The 27,279-nt window shown below is 40.3% G+C and overlaps 1 protein-coding gene across 1 annotated transcript in view; it reads left to right on the top strand.

The window, feature by feature from the left end:
- Positions 1-26,522, top strand: part of SMIM38 (small integral membrane protein 38) — a 44,131-nt gene extending 17,609 nt beyond the window's left edge. The window contains exons 2-6 of the mRNA XM_032444879.1: positions 13,948-14,038; positions 15,504-15,590; positions 15,759-15,789; positions 18,566-18,672; positions 19,115-26,522. Coding sequence (XP_032300770.1) covers positions 19,669-19,800 — 132 coding nt within the window. The 5' untranslated portion in view covers positions 13,948-14,038; positions 15,504-15,590; positions 15,759-15,789; positions 18,566-18,672; positions 19,115-19,668 and the 3' untranslated portion in view covers positions 19,801-26,522. The remainder of the gene's footprint in view (positions 1-13,947; positions 14,039-15,503; positions 15,591-15,758; positions 15,790-18,565; positions 18,673-19,114) is intronic.
- Positions 26,523-27,279: the final 757 nt, after the last annotated feature.

Here is a 27,279-nt window from a genome sequence, read left to right as displayed (position 1 = left end):
TAATTGGAATTATGGCGCCCATCAAAAAGTATTACTGCAAGGTGACCTGGAAATAATCATTTCCTTTCATCTATAGAAAACATTTGTAGGTCGTTAAAATGTCGCAAATAAATAAGGTCTTATTCACAGAGCAATGGCTTTATGTGAACCTGGTAAAATATGAGATTTCATTATATACAAAAAGGCTATGTGTTGTATTCCTGGTTCACAAAGCAAACGTCCAACACATGTGGAATGCACGGCAGGATGTCGGACCCTCTAAGGGTTGTATACAGATATATAAAGGGGAAGAGAGGAAGAAGAAACACTTGTGGGTCTGAGGAAACGACCCTTTCCAGAAACAAATGGAGCATGTGCTCTGGGTCTCTAGGAGGATTTGTGTGGGGATCTTGCTCTCCATGTGCTCGCATTCCTCTGAATCAGACAGGTGTTAAAGTGAAATGGTGCCCAGAGGACGCAGCACCCTCCCGCTATCAGCAGCCTGACCACATGACAGATCCGAGAGCAGCCAAGCACAACTGCCATGGGGCTTGCCAAGGGGTTAGATGCTGAATGCTGAGTGAGATATCTGTGCCAGCTTGGCACCTCTAGGGCCATGTGGTTGTTCCCAGTGTGGTGTCGTCCTTGTAACATGCTGGGGAGAGTGGAACCTGAAGCTGTCTTCTAGTTCCTGCTGAGTGAAGATAACTTACTGTAGTGAATATAATATATTAATTACCTTGCAAGTGTGTTTGGGAAGCTGTGCGTGGCTCTGGCATCTCTCCAGAAATGCTGTGGTGAAATCAGAGGATTGCCTCCTGGCACTGGAGTCTGTTTTGCAGTCATCGTTCCCCCTTCCCCCCCCCCCCCCCCCCCCCCAGCATCACACTGGAAATGAGTAAGAGAAAGTGTTTGAAAACAACTGACATCTGGGGAAAGATGTTCATTGGCTTCTGGGATTTAGACCAGTCCCTGAGCTGGTGCCTTAGGAGTGGATTTAACCAATCCTGTAATCTTTTGGCACCTGTTGCACTTTTTTTGGCAGTAGCATAGGACTGCTTTGATTGCACAATGGCCAGAGTAGTGAGCATATGCCTGATGCCCACCCCAGAAAGAGCAACTGAGTGCCCTTGATGCCTTTCCCATGGCTTTTCTTCCACTTTCTCTTATTCTTCAAGCTGCTGTTAGTAATTATCATTACATGCAGACAAGTATCCATCAGCATCTCCAAAGCTAACAAATGAAGGAGAAAGCAAGAGGAGGACAGGAATTAGCAGAGCTCTGTGTTGTCAGGGGCCAGCTGCTTTTTTCATTTGATTTGGAGCTGTTTATCTGGCCCTTGGTTTTAAGGAGTGTGGTAAACAGAGGACTCTAGGCAAAGCAATGTATCTTAGTGTCTGAGATTTAATCAGGAGATGAGTGTTTGGGTTTATAAATATGTTAAACAAAATAACCAAATATGTATCTTCAAGAAGAGAATTCAGCGGACCCATTAAAGGAAGTCTCTGCCTACATGTCTCTGCACTGATTGTACATCTGTAAATGGCTGCCGTCCAGCAAAGCTCTTAAGTGCATGCTTAACTCTCAGCATGGCTTGGCTACAGCAATGTTACTAACTTTGGCATGTGAGCTTTTATGCATTGGGGGCATTCACATGCCTAGTGCTAAGCGCATGCTTATGTGCCCTTCTGGAAACTAACTCTTCTTTGTGCCCTACAGGCCTGCAGCCTGGAGTGTAAATCTAGTTTCCACATCAGTTTCCTACTCCTAGAGACAGTATTGAGGAATAGGGCTGCATATCTATGTGGATGTTACTGAAATGCAGAGGTATGGGCCCCTGAAGCTTGTAGTGTATGGTTCTCTAATGAAATGTCTTGGTTTTCTGAAGGAGACCGTGAGCCTCTGCAGTCATTAGGACTGTCCGTTAAACTCTGATGGACTGATGTCATTTCTGGATTAGTAGATTGAGCAGTTATAGTGAGATTGTCCCGAAGATTCCTGTTGCTGTAAATCAGAGCATTTTAAATGCAATTCCTGTACAGTCTGCACAGAAGTCGGTGCTTTGTTGAACAGGATTCCTCAGTTGACCCATGTAGAAGAGCCAGTAGGGAAGCGGCATGCTCAGGTGTCATGCAGTCCACATTGCACTGCAGCTTTGTGTGTCATTACCGTTGGTCAGACTGAGGTGTGTGCGTGTTAAAATTCACCATCGCATTTGCTGCCTTGTGAAAAGTCAGTCTTGAGAATTGGGTTATCAAATGAGGACTTTTGTTTCCAAAATGCTTACGGCAGTTCCTGGACTGAAAACAAACAGCTTTGCTAATCTAGAAAGGCAGTGAAGGATCTTATGCTTCCTGTCTACTTGTAGACTACAGATGAGAAGAATATCAGCAGAGTCAGGCCAAATGCTCAATCTCCTAAATGTTGAACAGTGGAAAATTGAATATATTGCAATAGTTGCAGTTCATAGATCTCACTAGGTACCTCTGTATTTTAGATTTAATTTAAAAAAATTTAGAAAAAGCAAAAGAAAACCTTCATCTTTTACAAACAACTGCATTCGTAAGTAAAGTTCAAGCAAGCAATTCCAGCAAACTGTTCTAGTGTGCACAGTTCAGAGTCTGCTCAGACATTTCACGATCTACCATCTGCACCAGAAAGTTGCTGAATGAGTAATGGTAGGTTAGTTATTGTTGTGGTTTTTTTTGTTGTTTTGGTGTTGTTGGTTTTTTTACCTTCACCAAGGCCTGTTTGTGCTGCAGACAGCTTTGTTATTTGTAGTCATTTAATTTAGATAAGTTAATTTTTTTGACTTCACAAAAAACCTAAATGGGAGAAAAACACCCTGTTGTGAGAGTGTCCTTATGTGCTGCATTGAAAAAAAATGAAAATGGCTTTCTGAACAGTCCAGAGGAGTTCATCTGAGGGCTAAGACCCAAATGCAAGTTTGAAAAGCATTTTACAATATCTTTGTCTAGTTTTCTGCCCCTGGAGGAGGAAAAGAGAAATTTAGCAAGCACCACATGTTACAGATGCTGCTCAAGATGCTTAACACATTACTTAAAGCTGTTCTGTAACCATTATGTTGTGAGTAATAAAAGGATGTGAAATGGATGGAAGAGGAAGAATCCAGGTTTTCTGCAACCACATCTGTAGCCTCACTGCTTTCACGTGTTGTAAAGGGGTAAGCTTGTTTCTGCTGGTTTCTGCAGTGTTACTGAATGTACCTCTGCAGCACGAGGCAATACCTGATTGGGGTTACCTCTGAGCGAGCTGGCACATCTGCAGTGGGTTACCACACAGGGATACCAGCTTCAGCGCCAGAAACAGTGAAGCTCTGTTACTGCCATACGTCGTTAATTAGCTCGGGTGTCACATGGAGCAAACACCGCTATATTGCTGCTGGTTCTGCTGCTACGTTAATTGACGCTGGCTTGGAGATCTTTGCCCCAATGTGCAGTGCAGACATACCCAGGAATGCACTCCTATTGTTGACTGAATACTGTATTTTCTCATAAATGTGGCAGGAGTATAATTGCAGGGTGGGAAAAGACGGGCAATATGCGTTCACTTTACTTTAGAAACCAAATTAAACCTTTGACTTAATTCATTTTTCTACCAGCTCCCTGCGGGCATTTCTACAGGCTTCATTAGAGCCAACCTCGAGGCCATGGAAAAGGTCTCACAAAAGCCCAGCTAGGAAGCCAGTCACAGCCCCAGATCCTGCTGCTGTACGGCACAATCCGCCTCTTGGCTCCTCAAGCCTGCAGCTGCCAGGCACTCTCCTTATGTGGTCACTGGTGTTGGCTCGCAGGCTGCAGCAGATAGACGAGGAGGGCTGAGGGGGAACACATTCATCACTGCCAGCGAGAGCGGGGGTAGTGCCAAGTCGCTATGTAACTAAGCACATGTGCCAATTTGCTCAGTAATTGGATTGCTATTTGAAAAATTAAAGCAGCGTCTAGAAAATTCGAACCTTTGCATTTACGTGGTCTGCAGCTCGCAGCTGAGGGCCTGCACAGGAAGAATAAAGGTGACCAGACGTAGGTGTTTAGGAGAGCGAGCGTAGGAAGCGATGTGATTACTTTCAGAAGTGTTCCCCCAGCCTCACAGGCAGCCGCTCTGCAGGGAGACAAAGAGCAAGGCACAGCACAGGGGGAAGCTGTGATGTTATGGACAAGCTGTAACCCATTGCTTACTAAGGAAAATTAGCACAGGCTCGTCAGCTGAAAGCAATTCGTGTAAAGAAAACATATCATTAGAGGGAAGGGCTCGATGTACTTGTTGTAAATTTCTTTTATTATTTATTTATTTTTGCTGAGAAAGGGGAAAAAAGCTGCTAATGGACATCACAGTGATTTTTTGTTTTCTTCTGGGCCTGCAAATCTGTTGCTTCTCCATTGTATACATTATTCTCAAATGCCTTTGTTGGGCAAATCCTATGTACTAATGTCAAAAACTAATTATATTGAATTATCCAGCTAGAGAATTTCTCATTAAAGATGTGCCTGTGCTACAGAGCTGTTTCTGCTCCCCCTGAAATCAAATTCAGGCCTCGCTTTGACTGCCGCAGAAGCCCAGTTACATCCAAAAGTATTGTTACCTAAATAGTCCTTCAGGCGTTTAATTATTCTTTGCAGTTGAGCTCTCTGGCCACCCTTATTCAGCTACAAAATTTAAGCGTGTGCATACAACGGGTTATAAATTGTTCCTAAGATAATATTTGTAGTTTAAAGTATAATCCCATTGCCCGTAGACGTATAAAAGCAGTGCCTGTGTTCTTCATCACTGCTCAGCGGAAACGCAAGCTGGAAGCCTTGCATTTAAAATAATAGAAAGTAGAAATCGATGGGCTCATACTGAGGAAGAATTATTTGGAAGCACTGTGAAACGTCTGATTATTTCTCATGTGCTCAGCCCTGGTAGAATGAGGTTAACACATGTCAAAGTGGAGGCTCAAGAAATGTTGTGTCACATTTCTGCCCCTAGATGGAGTCTTCTGCACACTGTTTTTTTTTTTTTATATTTGGGGAGAATGGAGCTGTGTGTTGGAAGCCTTGAAATGCCTCTTGTTCTTAATTCCCTTTACAGCGTATCAAGTGCTGCCCATTGGGACAGGGGTAACTGGGAGCCGAAGACCATTTAGAAGAGAAAAATCAGAATAGGGTTTGTTTGTATAATTGATTGGATGCTGTAAAGGGCACTGCAATTTCTTGTTGTCTCTTATTTGTTGGTTGGTGATACATACCTAGATAGTAAGGCAGAAATCTGTGTTTTATAGAACATTGCTCAATACTGTGAAACGTCTGAAATTTGCAGCTCACGGTGCTTAGCATTTCTGTGACTTTTGTGGTATTCCCTTCTCTTAGTATCCAGTGAATGCCATGGTAACGTTAACATCTTGTAAAACATTTTAATAGTGACCACTGTAATATAGTGGTTGTGTGCAAACAGCATGCGCCGTTGCTTCAGAGGTGTTTGTAGCATTTTGTTTTTGTCACAATCGGAGCAAAACGTTGCCAGATCTCAAGAACTGAATCCTAAACTTGCCAAACACAGAGCTGAAAGTGAGTTCTCTTCTGCAGCTTCTGCCTTTGATCATCTGCAGTTTCATTGATACATTCTTAGCCAGCACTCACGAGCTTAGTGAACCATGGCTCTAGTGAGCGCAGTTGCTTGGGAAAAGCATTTGGCTGCAGACGCCGCGTTGGAGGGGGGAGGTGGGTGTTTTCCAAAGCCAGCTTTGGAAAAATCTGTGTTGTTTTATGTGTGAGTGAGAGCTCAGCTGCAGGCCCACAGCTCAGGTATGTTCGCAGGCGGCTTCTAGTTCCGCCTCTGCAACAGGAGGGGGACCAGCTGCAGGGTTTGTCCTTGGGCCGGGAGCTGGATTCCTGCAGGATCTGAGATTTTGCTTTGGACCTTTTTAAATGTGATGTAAATGCCAGCAGCTTCCTAACAACTGTTTGTGGAGCTCTGAGCAGAATTTACAGTGAACTCTTGTGAGAGAGAAGAGAATGGAAAAGCTCAACAAAACCTCTGTCATCTGAGCAGAGTCCTGAGAAATGCTTTCCAGCATTCAAAGAAAGAAAGGGTCTTAATTCAGACTTGCCGGAATTGTCTAATTAGTCCCTTTAATGCTGTGCACCTTATAGTCTGTGCCGCCAGCTTCGTCCTATAAATGAGACGATGGGCTAATTCATCTTGGCAGCAGTAAACAGACCTTGTGATTGTCCTCCCCTCAAACACCGGCCTGCTTTCAGGAGAGCGCTTTGGCCAAGCCCGCGTCCTCGCTCCCTCTGCTGTGCCCCCCCTGTTCTGAGTGCTGCCTCTGCTCTACGCTCTCCTCCTTCCCCACCAACCCACCCCACCCCATCTCGCACACAGTGACATACCTCACACATTTGCCACTGCTAACAACAACCTGTCAACTCTTTCTTTGCACCGTGCTAGGCGCCCTTTGTTTCTGCAGCCCAGCAAGCCTTGCAGCTGTTGTCCGAGGCCTGCTCCGACAGCCTGTGATCAGTCAGCTGCAAAATCCTCCCTGAACAACTTGGTATTCACAGCTCTAATCGGGCCAGCGGACTGTTTCCTCCTCTCTCGCAGTAAATCTTTATCACTTGCGCTCTGCTCGTCAGTTTGTGGCGCCAGCTCTTTGGGCTGCTCCATCCCTTTCCCATACTCTGCTGCGCCGTGTGCTCTGAATGCTAACTATAGCCTTGTTTAGGCTTGGTGCTGTGATCCACATGTGGGGAAGGTTGAATTCTTGCTCCTTTCCCATCTTCTAAGCTATACGTGCTGCGAGTTTATCTCTCTCCAAATGCAAAGATACCCAAAGGCTCCCTCCCTCTGCCTATTTCGTATTGTGTCCTTATAAGTTAATTACACGATTATCTTTCCAGCAGCCTGTTGTGCTTCTGTTAAAGACCTGCCTTTGGTAGGGAGAGCAGGGTGAGTGCCCAGCCTGGGGGAGCTGGTGGTGGTAAGGGAAGCCCTGGGGAAACTGGCACAGGCTTTAATTTGATCGCATGCCCAGGGCTATTAACCTTTCTCTTAATGGTTCCCCCATGGATGGAAACACGCTTCCCTTCATCCTGTCCTTCAGCTGATGCCACCTCGGTCTTTTAAAAGATTTACATTGATGATGTTGAATTGTGAAGTAGGTTTTTAGAAAAGGGATTAAAGTTTACTTTATTGGTATCCCAGCTGAGTGCAGGGGGATCCGTACAGCTTTTAGGATGGGGTCTGTGTCAGTGTGGGGTTGCTGAGGATATATACTTGTGGAGCCGAAAGCACAGCTATACCTGTGTCCATTGCTGCTTCTGCTACAGCATGGCAGCGCCTTCCACTTTATCGGGCAAAATGCTGTGGGTTCTGTTTTCCTCTCTGCTGTGCTTGGGCCTGGGATCTGAGATGACAGAGAGTGTAGTTAAAGCTCAGTTAAAGAACGAGTTTTGCAAAGAGATTCATCTAGCTTTCAAGTAGAACGTGCTCAAGATTACTTTTAAAAACGTATTGTTCAGGACAGTGAGGGTTATTTGTATTTGTCAGGAGCCTGGGAAGTATTTGCATATACACTGCTCTGAGGAACAGAACTACTGTTTTCTAGTCTTGTCTTTTAACCTAAGTCTGTTTCCACCACTGGAAAATCCATTTCTCTTCCTGCTTCAGCTTCCCCTGCTTTTATGTCCTTCTGTTTTGGCCCTTCCAGGTGTGTGGGTGCATTCAGGGATGAAGATTAGCCAAATATAGAAATACTTCTTTAAGAGAAACTCTTGAATTGGCTTTAAAAATTTGTTGTTAGTTTTAGGCGTTGCTTGGAAAATCCAGGTTTGTTTCTACTCGGGCTTTCTACTCTTCAGTTCCTCATCAGTGTAGTGCAAGGTGGACTTGCTTGATCAAGTAAAAACTCAACAACATAGGATTATTTTTTAAAATAATAAATTTAATTTCAAATATAAATCTTATATATAGTAAAATACAATAAATTTAATTTGGAATAAATTAGCTAACAATTACAGACAATTGGATGTGCAGAGGAGCACTGCAATTAAACAATATTAAGCAGGTACGTCTAGTAAAAAGCAAGTAACTTGTGGCACAGCTTAGTCACCGAGCTCAAAATTTGGGTCTGACAGCCTTGGCGTGTGTCTGCCCTCCTGTGTGTTTGTTGCCATCTGCAGCCATATTCACTTTCTGGCCATGATGGTCATGTCCAGTTGGTGTGCCCTACTTAAATAACTCCTATGTACATCTCCAGATGGGATGTTCTGCTGCTATTGTAACTAGACCTATAAACACATTCTAGACTTAATTGTGAAGAATATCTCCAGTCTTCCTGGTATTTGTCTCAGAAACCTCTAGCTTTCTCAGCGTGTCCTTTAGTGAAATTGCATGTTCATAAACAGCTTCTGAATGTTAGCCTTTTTTTCTATCTATAAGGAAAGCAGTTGAAGTATGACGTTGAATAGTATGGCACGTTGTGCTGTTTGTTAGGGGAAGCTTCACAGTTGAAAGTGCTCTTGTGATCAGAGTCAGTTTGGTGGGACAGCAGGTAGAGAACACAGCATCTTGACAAGCCCTAGGCAAGCATCTTAGATAACTCTTTCCCTTTCTCTGATTTATTTTGCTCATGGCACTCTTCTCTGTTCCATCTTCCAGGCTGTTACCTGCCATCCTGTGGTGACCATAACTGTTTCCAAGGTCCCAGAGATTGCTATAAGGCTGGTATGGTAACAGCATTTGCAGTTTGGCTCTTGACACAAGTGATGAAGTAAAACACTGCGTTCAGGTAATCACTCGTGCTTCTTCTGGACTTGTAAGTCTTGTCTATCCTGCGAGTCTTGATGGATTTTTTTTGCTCACAGTTTTGATGACTACAAACTTTAGGGGAAATATGCCTCCCACCTCTAAAAGTGAAATAGAAAGTTTAGTTCCCTTCTTCCTTATCTTTTATTTTTATCAAATGGTTAGCTACTGGACATAGCTATTTAGTGATGTGATGCCTTCTCTTTAACAAAACAGTGGCTCTTCACCATGCCTGGAGGAAGAAAATTAGTCTTGTGTCCTCTGTACAACAAGCAGTTGATTATGAAGTGCTCCTCAGGAACATCCTTTCCTTAGCTTGTTGGCAGTGTCCATGAATGGCTGTTCTCCTGTGTGTCTAGTGATGGTTTTGCTCTAAAGTGAGGTTCTGCTTGGACCTGATATGTTTTTCTGTTTGGCTGTTGCTGGAAGAGCACTTGTTTGTGGCTGTAGGATGAGCAGAGTCTAAGAACAGTTTTTCTAATTCCCTGGTCCAAATTGAAAAATGACTTATCTATTCTAATGAGAATCCACGTTTGAATATATATGCAGGAGCAACATGTTTCATTGCTTGGTTATTCAGTGTTTAAGGAGCAATGTCAATACATTTCCAGCTCTTCCAGTGTTTGACTTAAGAAAATTTCAGACCTCAGCAACATTCTTGTTGGAATTTTTTCCTAATTTGCTGATAATATGCTTACTCTGTAATTCCATTTAGAAAAAGCCTTTTAGTCTAGGAATTTCCTTGTCTGATTTGCCTCAGACTTTCCAGAAATATTCTACCTTGGCATAAAGTTTGCACCTGTGGAAGTTGAGGGAAATTGGTTTAGCTTTTGCTAAATGAGGAAGGGCTTCTGCCAAAATTGGGCTTATAATGAAAGACTGGTTTAAATATGGACAGATGAGTCTCTTCATAATTATTAGGTAATGTTAATGTATCGTCAGGCCTGTAAAGAAAAAAAAAAAGACTAAGTGGACTTTATCTTGCCTATAAAAATGAATTTTTGTTTCTCGTTTGGCAAGTCAGAGGAGAATGTTTGCTATTAACCCATCTTGTTTAATTTTGCGAGCTGCCACTTGTGTGCAAATTTCCTGTACATCTTAAAAACATGTAAAAGATGAACAAAGAAGGAGGGGGAAGGTTATAAATGGATCCATGTGACTGCCTCTTCCCCAGGCATTTTTTCCCCTCGCTTAAGATGTTTGGAGGGAATGCAGGGCCATGCAGTGTTTGTGAAAGCTGATGGAATATCTTCCTCCCTCAGGGTATTTCTTCAATCAATGTTTCTTTATAGCATTAGGTCATCTCCTCTTTTTATAATTTTCTTTTTTTTTTTCCTGAAGAATCCTTGTTTTGTATGTTTTCATGTATCCTGACATTTATTCTCAGAATTATGGCCTGATCACTTCCTGTCCTTTTCCTCAAAATTTCTCTCGTTTTATCTATTTTAAGTGCTGAAGCACAAAGATAACCCCATCATAGTTCTCTCATTTTCTCCAGTGCTTCCACCCCCCCCCCCCCTCCCCGCGATGAAAAATGAAAGGTCTCATGGTCTTACAGATTTTCTTTATGCTTATTTTGGCCTATTTGCAACCCAAATACATCACTATAAGACGGCTCTCTAAGGCTCTTGGATCAATTAAAGGTAGCCCTATTCATTGCCAGTACAAACCTTTGCCTATTAACTCTTTCAAAGGGCATTTGTCATCGCAAAAAGCTGTGAATGCCGTCTGGGTTCATTGATTAAAAAAAGGTATTGTTTTAAGGCTGCTGAATATCTTAATTAGTTGTAATCAGAGGGTAGCTTGTGTCTGTAAAGTGATACAGTTACCTTTCACCTACTTGCTTTATTCTGTGTGTTTTAAAAGAAAAATATCTCATGTAATTCGAGCATAGTGTTTGTAGGCTAGGAGTGCACTTGCCGATCAAAGCATAATTTATGACATTATTTCATAAAGCCAAATAGTTTATGTGCTAACTTGGAGGGTGTCTCGTTGGCCTACGACCAGCCATGAGAGGACAAGCGGAGCAGCGCTGCTCGTTGCCAGCTATCATCCTTCTTTCTTCACTCAGAAATCCAGTGTCTGTATTCTGGAAGTGTAGAAATCCACCCCAATTCTGCAAGCACCCGCACGTGTGCTTAGCTAGAGCACATGAATGGCTCATTAATACGGAGTATGTATGGCACTGTTTGCCAGACCAAGGTAGAACAGGGAAACGTTTTTTAGACTGCTGGTTCATTTGCTGCAATTGTGGCCTCAAACCATTTGCAGCCATTTGTGAATTTGTACCAAAACCAGGAAATTATTTAAGTTGGGAAAACGTCTTTTCTGCTGTCCTCTGAATCAAAACATTTCTTTCAGTGGTTAATAATAAAACTCTGTTTCCTATTTGAAGAGACTCTTCTGAAAATTACAATCTATGCTTTTCCTTGGGCTTTATGAAAAGCTTTGGTTGTATTTGATGCTGTTTTGGTTTATTTTTCTGAGAAAATAGTTTGTATTTCCCCTAAAATATTTCACTCAGAGCAAATGGATATTTTCATGCCCCTGACAGAGAGGCTGGTCTGTAAACAGATCCCTTCTGGTCTCAATGATGTACCAGTAACTTGCATAGGTTGACCCTCACTCTATGGTGAAGCACTTCCAGACATGATGATGTAGAGATATTTGCACAACCATGAAAAAAAGTGTATATCTTCTTGCAGGGAGGAGAAATGCACCTGACAGAAAATCTTAAGTCATGGTTGGTAGAAATATTTGCTCTTGCTCTTGAATAAGATATTGGATAGGGTAGTAGTCAGACTAGATGGTCTTAGTAGTCTTTTCCAAACTTGATGATTCTGTGAGTAGATGACAGTTTGTTCTGGGAAAGGGACACAAATAGCATCTTTTAGGGAGACTCCATTATCTGGGAGAAAAGTCTTTAGAAAGTGCCTTGCACGTTAACGATGTATACTGAGTTGCTGGTGCCAACTGGTTATCTGGAAAGCAGGGCAATGCTATTCCTGGGAACTACAGGACATGTGAATCCTTAACACCTGCTCACAGCTTACAATTTGGTTGGTAGCTTCTATTGTAAAAAATGCATGCATGCTCACACTTGGATTCTCAAGGTAATGTGGCAGAATTTCTCAAATGCTATATATATATATATATATATATATATACACACATATATGAACCATTATATCCAGTCTCTTATTTTTCAGTGAATAAATATCATTATATAATGATATTTATAATGCTTCCCTCAGAGGACATCTTTTCTATAGTTGCCTGAGTTCATCCTGAAGTACTTTTTGTGAAGTACTTGAAGTGTTTTGTGTCCTTTTAAGTGTTTTCTTTCTCAACATAAAAATACTTCAGAAGGACTAGTTCCAACTTTAGTTGACTGTACAGTCATGTCTGTTTCGTAGATGTGGCAAAGCAGCCTGAGAAAGATTAAAATCCTGATTCAAGAAAATGCAAAAATTTCAGCATGTGGGTTAATGTTCCTGTGATTTTGGCGTAAACTGCTCTGAAAAGTTTTCCTGGGATGCAGTCAGAGGCAAAAATAGAATATGCATTGGAGTTGCAGACGGTGCCTCAGTCTCAGTATATGCGAAAATTAGAAATTTTCTTTCTTAGTAACAAATGTGAGTCTTGACACAGTCACTATGAGGGGGGTTTATTTTAATAGTTGGTTATTTAATTCAGTGATTTATATGCTGCAAAAAGATAATCTCGGTGTGAAGATCAATGCTGTTCTAACCTTTTTCTTCAGCTTCTAATCTTTTCACAGAACTGTGCAGTGCCTTTTCTTTGATCAAGTGCTTTGGAAATAAATTTGGGGAAACAAAAAAGCCCATTTCTACCTCAACTCCGATGTGTGTATGCATTAATATATAGTAGTATTGTGCGTCTTTTTCTATAGAACATTTTTAGGTGTCTGTAGAACCAGAAGATGATTTATGAAGTGTGACTCATTTTTCCTTCTTCACACTGTTCCACTGGAAGGACTCGGACTGCGATGAGAAAAACTAGTACACGTTATTAAGAATTCCGATAAAGTAGGCTGAATAAATTTGTTTTCTTTGTGAGCCTTAATCCTGTGTTGTATTGGCTTCTCGGACATGGCTAATTTATTTGGAATTCCATTCTGTTCCCGACAGCATTCCTGATTAGCAGTTTGATCACCCGGAGCAAAGTTACATACCAGCTTTCAACTCTTGTAATCTAGCAGTGTAATTTTTTCAAATGGACTCTTTTCTTTCCTTCTTTGCCCTAGCTCCCCTTCTTTATATGCGCAGAGACTTTAAAAGTAAGCAGGATAACCTGTTAGTAGACTGAAAAAATTGTACAAAACACAATACAGTTTGCTGAATGCCCAACTTGTGTCTGGCCACAAAGCATCTGATGTAAAGTTCAGACGGGAATATAGAAACTTCCAAGATAAGTCAGATCAGTGAGTATTTATTGTGAGTTCAGTATTTTGTAGCTATCAAAATGCAATGTAAGAAAGCAGATGTTTAAGGAGGGAAAGCCACAGCATAAAGCTCGAGCCATGCAGTCCCACGCCATTTTTTGATTTAGTGCGATGATGGTAGGTCTGATAATTTTCTATTGCTCATGGGGCTAAAGCATGTCATGGACAGTTTCTCTTGAAGTTCAGCATGTGTTCAGCATGGACCTAGTTGAATGAAGCCATGTTTTTTGTCATGTCTTTAAAGTTTCCAAGGCTCTGTTAATTTCCAAGTAAAGCTGTGTAAGAAATATTTTAACTGCTCCTTTCAAAGAATGTACTTGGATTTTTCTAAGCAGAAAAGTAAGATCTAGAGCTGTATCAGTCCAGTTCCAAAATGCAAAATATTTGCCTACCATCACTTGTAAATGATAGAGATTTTTCAATGATTGCATTTCATAATATTGTGGTAATGTCTTCATGTCCCTCCCACAACATGTAGTTTGTCAAAGCACGTTCTACACGTGGTAGGTTTTAGAAACTTGTATATTTAATAGCTAAGTTTGTGATACACTGGACTTTGAATGGAAATCACAGTTGCGTCATTTTTTGCTTCTATCAATGTTGTCTTATGCTGTCAAAATGAATGATGACTGGGAATCCCCAATTGAATTGTAAATCAGAGCCAGGTTTTGATCTGATTTCTTTTCTGTGGAGTACAGGAGGAACATCCTCAGAGTGAAACATGTGGAAATGCTGGATTTAGCAGCCCCCTCTGTGAGCGTACAACGTGCTGAAGACACGCAGTTAAAGGTGAGAGGGAACTGGGTTTTCCTATCTGTGACATTTCTTAAGGTCCTGGTCTGGTTTTGTGCTCAGTGAGGAGAAAGTTTTTAAGCCACGAGAGACTTGTGAATAAAACAAGGAGAGGTTTCCATGGCACTAATCAAGAGACTCAAAATAGTGGTTTTATGTATGACTGATTCAGCTGTCTACTTACAAAAGCTTGATCTGTCTTTCTGCTTACTTCTGATCTTCATGGATCTGAAAGACAGCTCATGACAATTTTTTCATCAAAGCTGAAACATGTTTTATCAAACTTTCTGCTTTTGAAAAGCTGGCAGTTCAGTTGAAATAGTTCAGTAAAAAATATTTAAAATAAAAATAGTTAGATTGCACAGGGTCACAGAATGTCATGGATTGGAAGGGACCTCAAAAGGTCATCTAGTCCAATTCTGCTCTGGAGCAGGAACAAATTCTCTGAGGGACTGCTGCAATACCATGAATTAAATGACAAATATCCGCAGAAGGAGAAATGAGAAGGGATGGTTTAGGTCTTGATCCATTCTGTGCAATTACACTCAGTGGAAATTCCTTAATTTCACCAGGAAAAAGTCTGGAGGATCTTTCTGAGCAATAAAATTAACCAAGTGTGAAGACATAGCAAGTTGTGTGGGGTCTCTTGCAAATGAAGAAAACAGATGAAGTTGATGGATAATAAGCTATTTTAATATTTATAATACACATTCTAAATATTTGTGATGCTTTCATCCTGTGAATGACTAACATTGCTGTATTTTTATACTTGTTCATCAGGAGGTAGTTGTTTTAGATATCATTAATATTTTAATTTGGTGGTATGGTTAAATGATATGGCATATACACAGACTATTTTATTTCCTCTAAATCACGTCCTGTTTATGCTTCTGGACAGAAAATGCTATGAACTGAAGAGAAATGAAATACCTGCTACTGAGCATTGCAGTGTACAGCCACCTGTGAAAGAGATAATGCTTTGACAGATCCCCAGCTGGGAAGATCTCATTAAGACTTCTTTAAAATACAGATCTCTTTAGGTGATCATTTTTTAAGGCATATTTTTAGTATTATTTTGAATCTTACTTGTGACTCTGAGGCCTTGAGGGAGGATGCTGAATTTGAGTTTTGCACTCAGTTTTATGGACGCTGAAGTTACTCGTAAGGGAGGAAAAATGTAGTAAATGGATTATCTTATTTCTGTCCTTGTATTTCTTGATGATGGATATGGGCATAGTGAACTGACTGTGGTGGGAACAGCATGTTTGCTGGGGACTTTCCAGTAGAAAACCAGTGGGACAGGTGTTGACTCAGTGCAATGCTGAATGATCTTGATATGTGCTCATTATCACAAGGTGTTTCAAGCAGGAATTGACATTCAATGTCAGATTTTGTCCTTTAATGCTATGAATACCTTGAATGGGCTCTTTGTAAGTGGTGGTTTGTTTTCGCTGTGATGCAGAATGCTTGTTCAGGAGATTTCATGTATGTAAACTGGAGCAAGGTGCCTTTTTCACTCTGATAACTGCAGCAGGCACATGACCATAAGGTAAGTGCTGGTCCTAAATTCCTTTCTTTTTCTCTTTTTCTCTTTTTTTCTATTTCTTTTTTTTTTTTTTTTTTTTTTTTTTTCCCCTGTTCCTTGTCTCCTTTTAACAGTGAACTGGGAACTTCTTGTCAACCGTGCTGACACTCCCAAATCCATTTTTCTCTATAGATATAGCGACCTTTGATGTGTGGAAAACACAGTGAGTAACATATCCTCTGTTTAAAATGTTACATATATTTTGGGAAACATTTCAAAATGACAACAGGGTGTATAATGCAATTATTGTTGTACTGTCTGATTTATTGTGTATATGTCCACAGGATATATTAAGATTTTAAGAATTAAATTATATTTTATGAAACAGACTGCTTAATTTATAATTGGAGCTGGATAAGCAGAGATGAAATCTGTTGCTTTATATTTTAAAAGACATTATGCATTCTCACTGAGCTTCATGGTGATTAATTACATAAGGTTAATTTAGTAACAAAATGCAGAATTTGTCTTGGAAATAGTTTCAAATTAGAGGATTTTAATAAATACTTATAGCAGGAGGTGGTAATAATCTTAATTGTGTGATGAAATCTTACATTAGTAAGAAAAAGACACTCACTAGGAGTACAGTTCTCTCTTGCCCTGATTTTCTGTGGGGGGGGGGGTGATAAATTGAAAAAAGGTTTTAGTGAAATCAAGTCTGAGCAGACAGAGAGGATGCTTTTTGGTGATAGAACATGCGTTCTTTGAAAAGGCAAATCATTCAGGGTAACAGAGTGCATTAGGATCACCTGCTATTTGAAAATAAGTATTCAGATAAATCCGAATCAGGATGATTAATATGTAGGCTCTGCATAGTGCTTTTTCTCAGCGAGTCTCAAAATACTTCACCAAGGAGAGAAGAGCTATGCACATTAAACCGTATCTTCTTACTCATGCATAGGTTTTTCATTTGGCACACAGCATCATCTTGCTTATGCTGCACGTTAATTTTCTGTGAAGCAATCTGTCCTAAGAAGTGAAATCTAAGCAGAAGAATACCTTCCTTCCACCTCCAGCAACTGGTGCTTCCTTTGTGTGAATGAGCGTGGTGCCCACGAGGAGTGCCAAGCTGACAGCCGCAGCCCGGAGCCACAGAGCTGCCATTGAGCAGGCTGCAGGCGTGGGAGCGTGCCCAGCGCCAGGCAGGAGGATGTGTGGTTTATCCCCTGGCTTTGACACCTCTCAGGGAATGCTGGCGATGGCAGGGCCAGGACCACTTGTGAGCCCAGGAGGAGGCACCTGTTTGTTTGGCGCTGGAGGGAGCTGCCAGTTTGTAGCTGACAGAGCAAGTGGACAGTTTGCCAAGCTGAATTTCCTGCTTAAATCCTGTACGGATGAGAAGAAGATCTCACATCAATACAGATGATGAGAATCTCTTAAAGTCAAACAATTTAGAGAAACAATTGTCTGGAGTGACATTGCTGATGTTGCTTTAGGACAAAAGGATAGACCTCTTAGGTCCCTTTCTTCCTTTTTTTTTTTTTTTACTCTTGTCGAGGTAGGTGGCCCTATTACTGGTTATATATGTGTATGTATACGCCATAGAATATCCCAACCTGGAAATAAAACATTTCCTAGATATGTAACATTTATATGTACTGGCACCATATGTGATAGTCATGAGCAACCTGCATGTTTCCTTTATGCAGGGAAAAGCATCCAGTTTGAGGGAATCTAAAGAGTGAATACCAGGCCATCAATGCAAGTCCTTTGTGATTCAAACTTTATTCATGCCTTTCTCCATAACACAAACCAGTACTGGGAGGACCATTTCAATCAGGTCTTCTCTTGCTCTAGTTTTTCTTGCCATGGAGATGGTATATGTAGCATTACTTAGCTTCTCCTCATCATTCAGGTCCTCTGATTTCAGGAGGTGTTATTTGATTGATCCTGGTTGGCATCAGTGCAATCCAGGACTGGCATGCTGGTGCTGATTGATGCAGGAGATGGTTGAATCCTTGCTGACTGCAGTCACTGTTTCATTGAGTCAGAAGACAATGATGTTATAATTCATCTAGATTTATTTTCTCCCTCTTGCTGCATTTTCCAGCAAAATGTTAAGTAGCAGGAGAGAGTACTCCCTTTAAACTTTACATTTTTTGAAGTCTGTAAGCATAGAAAGATGCTCACTGTTCAGTGCTCCTCCACAAAGAATCCTCCTTAATCCTGATGGTGTGCGTTCATCCCTGGGTTGAGCTTCCCTATGCAGAAGAACTTTGTATTGTTTCACATTCCTTCATAAATGCACATAGGGTAATATGACAGACTTTTTCCTTTTAAGCAAACTTATCAGTTCTGACACTTCCCAGCTCCACTAGAAAACCCCCGTGGTAGCTGAGAGCACCCATTAATGTGAATGAACTCCTGAAATTCCTTAAAGTATTTGCTTTGCTCTGCTATTTAACTGTTTACAAAGCCTGGAGCTTTGCTTCTGATATACACAGTCAATAAAACGAAACAGACTGTAAGTTGTTTCTTGTAGTGCAAATATATTTGTGTTGTTCTTGTAGAGGACAATGCGTTGTATCTCACAAGGTTACCCCAGTCAAGGCAATGGTAATGTCTGAGAGAATACTGTTACTCAATATTTTGCATGGGATTTGGTTTAAGGCAGAGTTTTGAAGTTCAGGGAAGCAGTCCTGTCACTGTGCTATTGCTTGGACCTCATCCAAGCCATTTCTCTTACTGCTAATCCTTCATGCTTTCACCTTCACAACTCTGCTTGTCCAGTTCCAATTGCTGAAACCCAGGCCCAGACAAAATACTGCTTAAATGTCTACATAAGTCCTTGTTACCCTTCTGAACCACCTCCTAGAGCCTGTGCTTGTTCTTAAGGGGACCTCAAGGTATCACCACACTTATTCCCTTATTCTAAAGGAAAAAATAATGTGTATTTTGCAGAGCTTTAAGTCTCTGAATCGGGCTTTTATTTCTTCTAGCTGGAAAGTATGGTTTCTGGGGAAAAGAGCTCGCTAGCTGAGCAAGTTCAAAAAGATCTTAGCAGTTCCCCAGCAATTACTCATTTCATCAATCCTCTGTATTTAAGGTGAGCTAAACCAAGTTCTTTCCTATAATGTCTACTTCAAATAATGCTGCTTTACATTTGGAGAGCCAAATAAGGAAATAGAACATAATCTTCCAGGAGTTTCTTTCCCTTTTAGTTTGCGTAACTCAGAGACTTGCTGTAACAAGAGCCCTTCTTTCTATAAAACCTGTTTAACATATTCAACTAAACAAACTATCTCCCCCCAAAAAGCGTGAGTGTTTTATGTGTGCCTTGCTCTAGCATTGGCTCTTGAGGACATTTCAGCATTTGTCAATGTGCTAATTGAGCAATGCATCGTGGACAGCTTCTGTGTTCTGATTTGTTGTGCTTTTTTTTTCCTTTTCTTTTTTTTTTTTCTTTTTCTTTCTCTCTCTCTCTCTTTTTTTTTTTTTTTTTTTTTCCTTCCCCCCTCCCTCCCTTCTTCCCCTTTTAATTTGTCTAGGAGATAAAAAGCCCCTCCAGTGTTGTTTCCTGCAAAGACCATTCTTAAGAGCTCGTTGGACAGCACAGGGCTCTTGAAGTGATAGCTAATTGGTGAAAGAAAGGCCCCGATTGTCTGGAGGGAGCTGGAAAGTGCTGCGTGTGCTACTGAAAGGGACTAGGGAGAAGGTGCCTGGTTTCGCTGAGCAGCTGCTGCTGGAGATGTTTGGAGATTACATCAGCATTGGAAAAAAGGGGCAAAAAAAAAAGTCCAACTTCACAGAGACGGAGTTTATGGAGTTTTTTTCCCCCTTCCAAAGGTCTTCTGACAATACTGTCATTGTCAATATAAGAGTTGTTAATTCTTCATGAATAGCACATGGGGCCTCTTGACTAAATGGTACGTTACATGTCCCAAATCTGTCAGCTGGGCTCTTCTCTCACATGCTAGTGAGATCACTTTGATTGGAATGTTACAGGAATTGCTGGGCTGGCTGTGCAGAATTGAATGCTGCATTATATAATTAGATCTCCCAGAGTATTTTTTTGGCATTACCTCATTATTCTAGCTTAAATATGGAATCAGTCCTTTTGATGACTTTACTGGTTGTAATTATATTAATACGATTCATTTTATGGTCCTGTCTTAGTGCTTATGTAGATTACAAACTGTCTCGAAGGTTTCCTGACAGGAAAAAATTGCTCTAAAAGAGCTCAAAAGGCTTCTTCAGATTTCAACTGACACGAGGACAACTGGACGAGTTAAATGGACCTAGAACAGATTTTACCTTAGCCTCTGAGGACAAAGAAATGGCCAGTTGAGACTGCAACTCAGTGAAGATCCTTCAGAAGGCCTCATGCTGACAGAGAGGGAATAGAAACCACAACAACTGATTGAGTCAAATAACTTCCTATCAGACTGGAGCAAGAATTTGTTGTTGGAAACAGGGTTGTGGAGTTTTGCTAGTTAAACGATCTGGACAAGCTGGAAGGAATCCTATTGTTGGGCAGTCCAAGGCTGTCAGTGGCCCAGTCTTGCTACATGAAATGCAATGGCCCGTTGCCTGCTGGACAAGCTGCTGGTCTGCACGTTAGGATGTCAGCTGCACACCCTGCCTGGATGCAACAACTGACTGTGCCTGAATGAACATGGAGATTACTAACCTGGCTCAGGATCTGCTGCAGATTTGCAGAGTGGATTTTTACATGATTGGCTTGTTGCTTAATTCCTCCTGTGGTTTCTCCCTGTCAATCAGATCAGAAGCTGATTATAGCCCAATGATTATCTTTCTTTTCAAGTTGTATATCTGAGTAACAGAAGTGGTTGGACATCACTTGGATAGTCTGTTCCATGAAAAACAGATCTGTGCATTACAGTTTGCCTGACAGAATCCAGCTCTGCTTCAGCAGTGCTGGGCGTGGGGGCACAGGGCTTAGTAAGGAGCTACTAGGACATGGAAAGCTTTGAGTACTCACCTAATGCAAGAGTGACTGGAGATTTTTCACTTAATGCATTTTGCACAGTGAGACGGGGGTCTCCAAGTGAGCTGTTTGCTTTTGGATGGGTGCTACACTGAGTCAAACTGCAAAAAATCTTGCTCTGTGTGCAACACAATTTAACATCTGCTCTTAAAAACTTGCTTTCCCTACAGCAAAAGTAGGAAGATTGTATGGTTTTGCCTGAGAAAGAAAGTTGAAATGTGATATTGTTGGCCCAGTCCTATCTGGTATTCTTTATGTCATACAGAAGTGAAGGCTGCCACTTTGAGAAATGGCTTCAAAACTCTTGGTAGCTCACGTAATATCAGAATTCAGTGCAGGTAAAGGCCCAATGCATTTCCATGAAAATTTTTTGGCACGTTCATGTCTGTTATAGGCTTGTTCATTAGTAAGTATTGATCAACCTCTATCACTTTGTCATTTCAAGCCTCTGAACATTTAGACAGGAGCAGAATAAATGTCAGGCTGATTGGTCATCTACTACAAATAAAGCCTGAGATTGAAATCAATCTACAAAACTGTTTGCAGAGTCAGAAGATGCATGTCATTGACTTAAAATCTAGCAAGTAAATTAATTATGTGTAGATGTAACTAAACTCCTTGTCTGTCTCAGTGGGTCCTAATTTTAGTGATGATTCTTATATGTATTTTGTTTTGTTCCCCAGTACCAGCAGACCACAAAGGGAAAGTGAAAAAGTCTATCTGCTGTGCCAACATACCTCTGATAATAAGTAACTGGAAAATAGGCACAGCATTCCCTCTTCTGTCAGTTAAACATCACTGTTCTTAGCTGTTTTACAGCACTGTGAAGAAAATGAAACTTGTAGAGAAATTCATAGTGCTTTTAAATGCAAGTCTTCTAATCCACAATTTTGATTATATTGAAATTATACTTTTAAGTGTCATATGAATCGTTTAAAAATGTTGATCTAGTGAGACTTGGACTAATATCTTTATCATTTGGTTAAATAAGGAGCTGACGGTAGCATGGAATTCTCATCTTTGATCCCTTTATTCCTACAGAAGCAGAATCTTGAATTTTCCATGTAAATCAGAGATTGTGGTCTTATTACAGACCAGAATCTTATACAGGCCAAATTTTCATTGATTTCTGTGGCACCATTAGTAGGAATGGCAGGATGGAATCATTAGAATGTCTTAAAGTTTGAGTTGCCATAGCCAGTCTCCTTCAATGGCTTGCTACTTTTGTGAAGGGAAAATGGGCCAATGCTGGGTGAACTTACTGACTGGTAGATGTAAGGTGTGGTAGGTGACCACTGTCATGAAACTCAACACTGGCAGATATGGGGAACAGCCTGTCAATTCACTGGTCCTGTTTGTCTTTTTAAATTGTTTAATTTACCCAAGATACGAGAATTTCACTGATTATATTATAGTCAATGTTTGTCACACATAGGTCTGCATCCTACATGGGTAAAACTGTCTGGAACCTGAAAGAGTTTGCTAGTACATCAAAGCTTTGATGCACGTATGATTAATAAAGTAAATATTTTGTCTTAATAAAAATTTTACTGATTTAATTTGGTTTTTTGAAATCCACATGCATTGAATGTAATTTAAATGCTTTGAAGTTCCTCTTCTGGTGTCTGCAAGACCATTGTATCTTTTTGCTGATGAGGGTTCTTGTGACAGAACTTATGGTGTCCTCTAATTTAACCATCTGTCCAAGCTAGATTCTGTCTAAGAGCAGTTTTGAGCCATGGACAGAGTGAATGAAGACTGTAGCATGGAACCCCCAATCAGGACATGAAATAAAGGTATAAGTAAAGAAATAGGAAAAAAATATCACTTAACACTGTGATGATATACTGTATCAAGTACTGTGTTAACATAGTAACCAATGACTGATGTATTGCTGCAGCAATACAAAAAAACAGACGTGATCACAGAAAACTATATGCTGCTACCTGTAATATAATTTTAAAAACCTCTGTCTAATATTTCACTGTTACTCAAAAGAACTTTGCATATGAAATAATACCTTGAGTTTGTTTTTGCTTATCTAGTAATGTATGTTCAGAAAACATATTTATGTATATGTTTAAGAAAGAACCCCGCAATCATTGAAGTTCGTGACTAATGGATGCAGAACTGTTACTGCACTATTGTAACTGTTTCTTACTTTTCTAGGATTGTGCTTTGTTTTGACTGAAGCCATTGGTTTGAACAAAAGTGAGTTAGTATGTAAGTAGTAACTAATTATCTTTCTTTTCTTACCACAGATTATCATGACTTTTGGTACCTGAATTTCTACTTCTAAGATCAATTCAAGTCTATTTTACAGGTTATCAGGGTCAATTTTAAATGTTGTAGAGCATTTATGAACTTTCTGTGGGTATGAATATAGGCATGAATCAGCATGTATTTTTATACAGGAGTGTTCCTATTTTATGCTAACAGCCCTTCCCACTTCGTTATGATCCTCAAGGTTGTATAGTTCTGGAAGGAAAAATGATTGGCATTAAGCTGCTGAAGTAAACGAAGTAGCAAAATTCTATTTCCATTGCTGCCTATTAGTACTGTATAAATATACGAAAACCATGTTCCTGGTTCCAGTAGTACCACATAACTAAATTTGCTCCCAAACCAAATAGCCATTTTGAAGTTCCACAATTGATACTTTGTGATACATTTTTTTCTCACCAGGACTCAGAATTTTTCTGACCCGTAAAAAGCTTAATTGATTGTAAATATCCTGTCATCTGCAAATGTAATTTCTGTTTGACATTCTGTAATGTGCACAAAGTTGGCATTATGGACTGCATTATGGTATGGAGAACTAATTACTGATAAGCTCATAGTCTGATGAGTAAGTAATCATATTTATTGATTAAATGAAGTCTGTAATTTTATTTTGCAGTGTCATTACAATGGCATCCACTTAAACAATTACTGTCAAACCGTGTAAACCAAACTCCAGTAGGAGTCCCTTAAATAGATCTGGCGATGCAACAGGTGGTCTAATTACTTTAGGTAGGTCCATTACAGCAGGCTTCAGAGTGGAGAAGCTGGAGACCCAAGAAGGGATACGATTAGGCTGGCTCTTACAGAAGGAATCTGGACAGATGGGGGCCTCATAGCTTTGTTTACTAACCATCTACAAAGAACTGCCACATCACAGACTCAGTTTGGGGGGGAAATCTTGTAACTTGCTAATGCCTTTATTTGTGTTCTGTGGCACAGCTCTAGGAAATAGTAAAATACAGTTAGAATCTCTCTAGATTGAACAAGGCATCAGATTATAGGACAATCCAACAGTAGCCGTCTCACTGCTGTTCTTTTAGCAGAAACCCGGAGTAAAGCCATTAAATGTGATTGTTTTATTAATGCCAAAGTGGGTGACCTTCCAGCTTGGCACCTCTCTACAGGTGGTGCTAATAACAGCATCTAATACCAAGGTTTCCAGGCACTTCCAGTTCACAAAGTTCACAGCTTTGTCAAAATATCTTTTCAAGCTAAAACTTTCCATGTTGCACTGGGTGTCTGCCTCGGGCTGAACACTCTTCAGAAAGTTTCAGCCAGAACAATTTAGTTTAGTACCTTCCAAGAACAAGGCTAAAGAAAAAATACATTGTTTTACCTCTGTTTAAAAAAAAGTACTGGCAGTATTTTCTCTGACAAGATGTAGTTGTCCCATTCTGGAATGCCAAATTGTTTTTTTCCTTGTCAGGGATATATATAACTCTTTTTCACTTAAGGGAAATTACCTGAATGTGTACTTGAAATTCAAGGAGGACAAGACCAGGTCTCATCTGGGGAAATAAGGATAAGGAAATTGTCAGGAAAAAAGCCACAACTATAATGATGTTTTAGGCAAAGGAGGAAAGTGAGCTGTGAATGTTTGATGGAAGGTGAGCTGGCCTGCATTATGAAGGATGAACAAGAATGGCTTGGTGGGTGAGAAACAAGGCCTGTTCAGGCAAAGGGATTTGGGCAGAAGTATTAAACTGCTTGGAAGGAACTGGAGGAAGCTGCTTGTACAGGCCTGTTAAGGAGCAAAAGCATGTCAAATAGAGATGGAAATGAATGGGAAATTACGCTGAAATAGGAACAGCTACTGAGGAGAGGGATGTTGAGGCTGCATATTGGGGCTGAAAGCAAAACTTATTTAAAAGCAGGTGAAGGATTTGTTGAGCACCAGGCTGAGACAGCAGACTGACTGGATGAAGTCTGGAGAGTTTGGGCTAGCAGATGGGACAGAAGTGCAGGCTGAAATAAATGGTAAGTCTGAGCCTGGGAGGCTAAAGTTTACTGACCAAAGTGATTTGACCTGGAACAAGAGCACTAGAGAACTGTCAATGGAATAAGAACTGGATAAAATGTATGTTGGACCAATCTCCCTTTGTAATATTGATATTATTCCTAGGACTTGAGTTTCATATTATTTTGGTTATCAGAAAATTATTACTGTCAAAAATTCCTCTGTCCTATCTACCAGTGATCCTTCAGCATAAAGTGCTCTGGATGTGTGTGCTCTGGTGTTGCCACTGAAACAGAAGTATCAGGATAGACCTGTATGCTGGGCATCTACCGGGCTGCATCCTTAACAGGATGTAACAAAGTTAAATACTGAGATTAAGTCAGTGATAGAATTAAGGCGTTATATATAATTGTCATTCTGTCCCCTGGGTGTTATGATAGAGTCATAAAACTATACTTTTCCCACAGCTTCTTTTGCTTGCTTATTGATGTAATGCTCAGTTATTGAAGCTTGTAGCAGCAATGTATTGAATGTACTAGAAAGATGGAGAGCGATAGCTTTAGGAAAACTAATGTTTGAGGGGAGTTGTGAGAAAATTAGTTCTGTCTTTGCCTGTTGTTGAACTGTGAGTGAAAAAACCTAGAGATGTTTTCTTTTGCTTGTTGTCTGCTTACGTGGAGATCTAGGTATGAGTTACTTATGGGCTGAGAAATAGCTGCTGCAAATTAATTCAGTTTGACAAGTTAACTGATACCAGTTTTACAAGTAAATTGGTACACTCAGAATTTAAATTGTGAGAATCTGAAGTGAGATACTGTCCTATTCTTAATCTTTCCTTATATATCTCCTGTTGGTTGTGATGGGACACAGGACGGAGTCAACTGGACCAGTGGTCTGATTCTGGAGTATTCTACCCTACTGGTCTTTGCATTTGCAGCTGCAAATAGAGTAATTCTTTTGTACTTTGGTTTCTTCAATCAGCATCTACAAAACTTATAGATGTTGAAGGATGCTTAAGAAAGAATTATTCTTGCACAGAGGAACAAGCGTCAATGATGGAGAAAACATGAGAGCTCATTAAGTAAGCACTGTTCATCTTGTCTGCTGAATGTAGCAGGGAATCCTTTGGAAAAAGGCAATCTACTTTGTAACCAAATGTAACAAAAAGGAGGGAAAAGTAACTCTTCCCTTGTGCTATGTAAGAAATCAATAACTGCTTCTTTCTAAGATTGTAACAGGCATTTATTATGTCCACTGGACTAAGCTATTCAAGGGAGAACAATGTTCTGGTAAATCTTTTACTGCTTAGTTTCTGGATCTTGTTCTTGCTTGTGTGTGATAGATGACTAGCTTCCAATACTGAAATGCAAGTGCTCTGAGATTATGCAGAAGAATAAAAATAAGGGAGAAATGTGTTAAATTGATACAAGTCTAGAATTCAGGTAAACTTGGGTGTTATTTTTAGCATTGTATGTTGGCCTGAGATAATTAGACATGTCTAAATCCCTTAGTAGGAAAGATCCAAATGAGCCTAAGTTCCATACCTAAAGCATGGTTTGAATCTACAACCTGCTTGTCTTAATACACCGTTTTCCACAAACTCTGGCTACTCCCTTTGGAGAATTGTTAGCTTTAGAGCTTTTCATCAGTGTTTTTAATTATCATGAGACTGATAATCTCACTTTGACTTCTTAAAAGAATAATCTTTCTCTTTGTATCTATGTTATTAAAAAAATAAGGCCGAGCTTTGGGCATTGTTACTAAAAAGATCTAGAGACAGATATTTCTCCTCCCAAATCTTTGCATTAATATGAATATATGGTAGAAACTTTTATTGGAAGCTGTATGTGCAGGAAATCCTTGTGCTACAGACTGTTGGAACTTGAAGAGAATATTAAAAATGTATCATGATTTGCCTGTCCTGTTCTTAATCTCTTCTTAGATATCCTCTCTAAGTCATGACGGAAGATGGATGGTGTAAAGCTAACTGGACTACTGAGCTGTTTCTGGAGTATTCTACTCTACTGGTCATTGCATTTGGAAAATATGATTTTGTCCTTATTATTTAGAATTAGACAATGGGACAAGTGCTTTCAGAGGGTAGGAAGAACCAGTATCTCCTGTCTGTGAACTCGGCAGTGTTGTGTTGGAAGGATGAAGAAAAAATGTCTGTCCCGATTATAAACTACCCAAACATATATGACTTTAATATGTTCTGTACTGAACCTAGAGCAGATATGTCTAGTAGCATAGCTCTGTGACTCTGGTAGTTGATGATATATCTGATTTTGACTGCACCCACTGGTTCTTTCTTTAGACACGCTTTCTTTGGCATGCATCTCAGACTGAATATAGCGACTTCCAGATTTTCGGTTGCTGCAAAATGTCCCCCACCACACCTAGTCTGAAAAGGGTGCAAGATCCAGTTAGCTAATTTGTTCCTAGGCAGTTAAAGTACTTACATG

Source organism: Coturnix japonica, chromosome 5 (genome assembly GCF_001577835.2).
Source record: "Coturnix japonica isolate 7356 chromosome 5, Coturnix japonica 2.1, whole genome shotgun sequence".
Classification (NCBI taxonomy): domain Eukaryota; kingdom Metazoa; phylum Chordata; class Aves; order Galliformes; family Phasianidae; genus Coturnix; species Coturnix japonica.
This window is presented reverse-complemented; position numbering and strand designations above follow the sequence as displayed.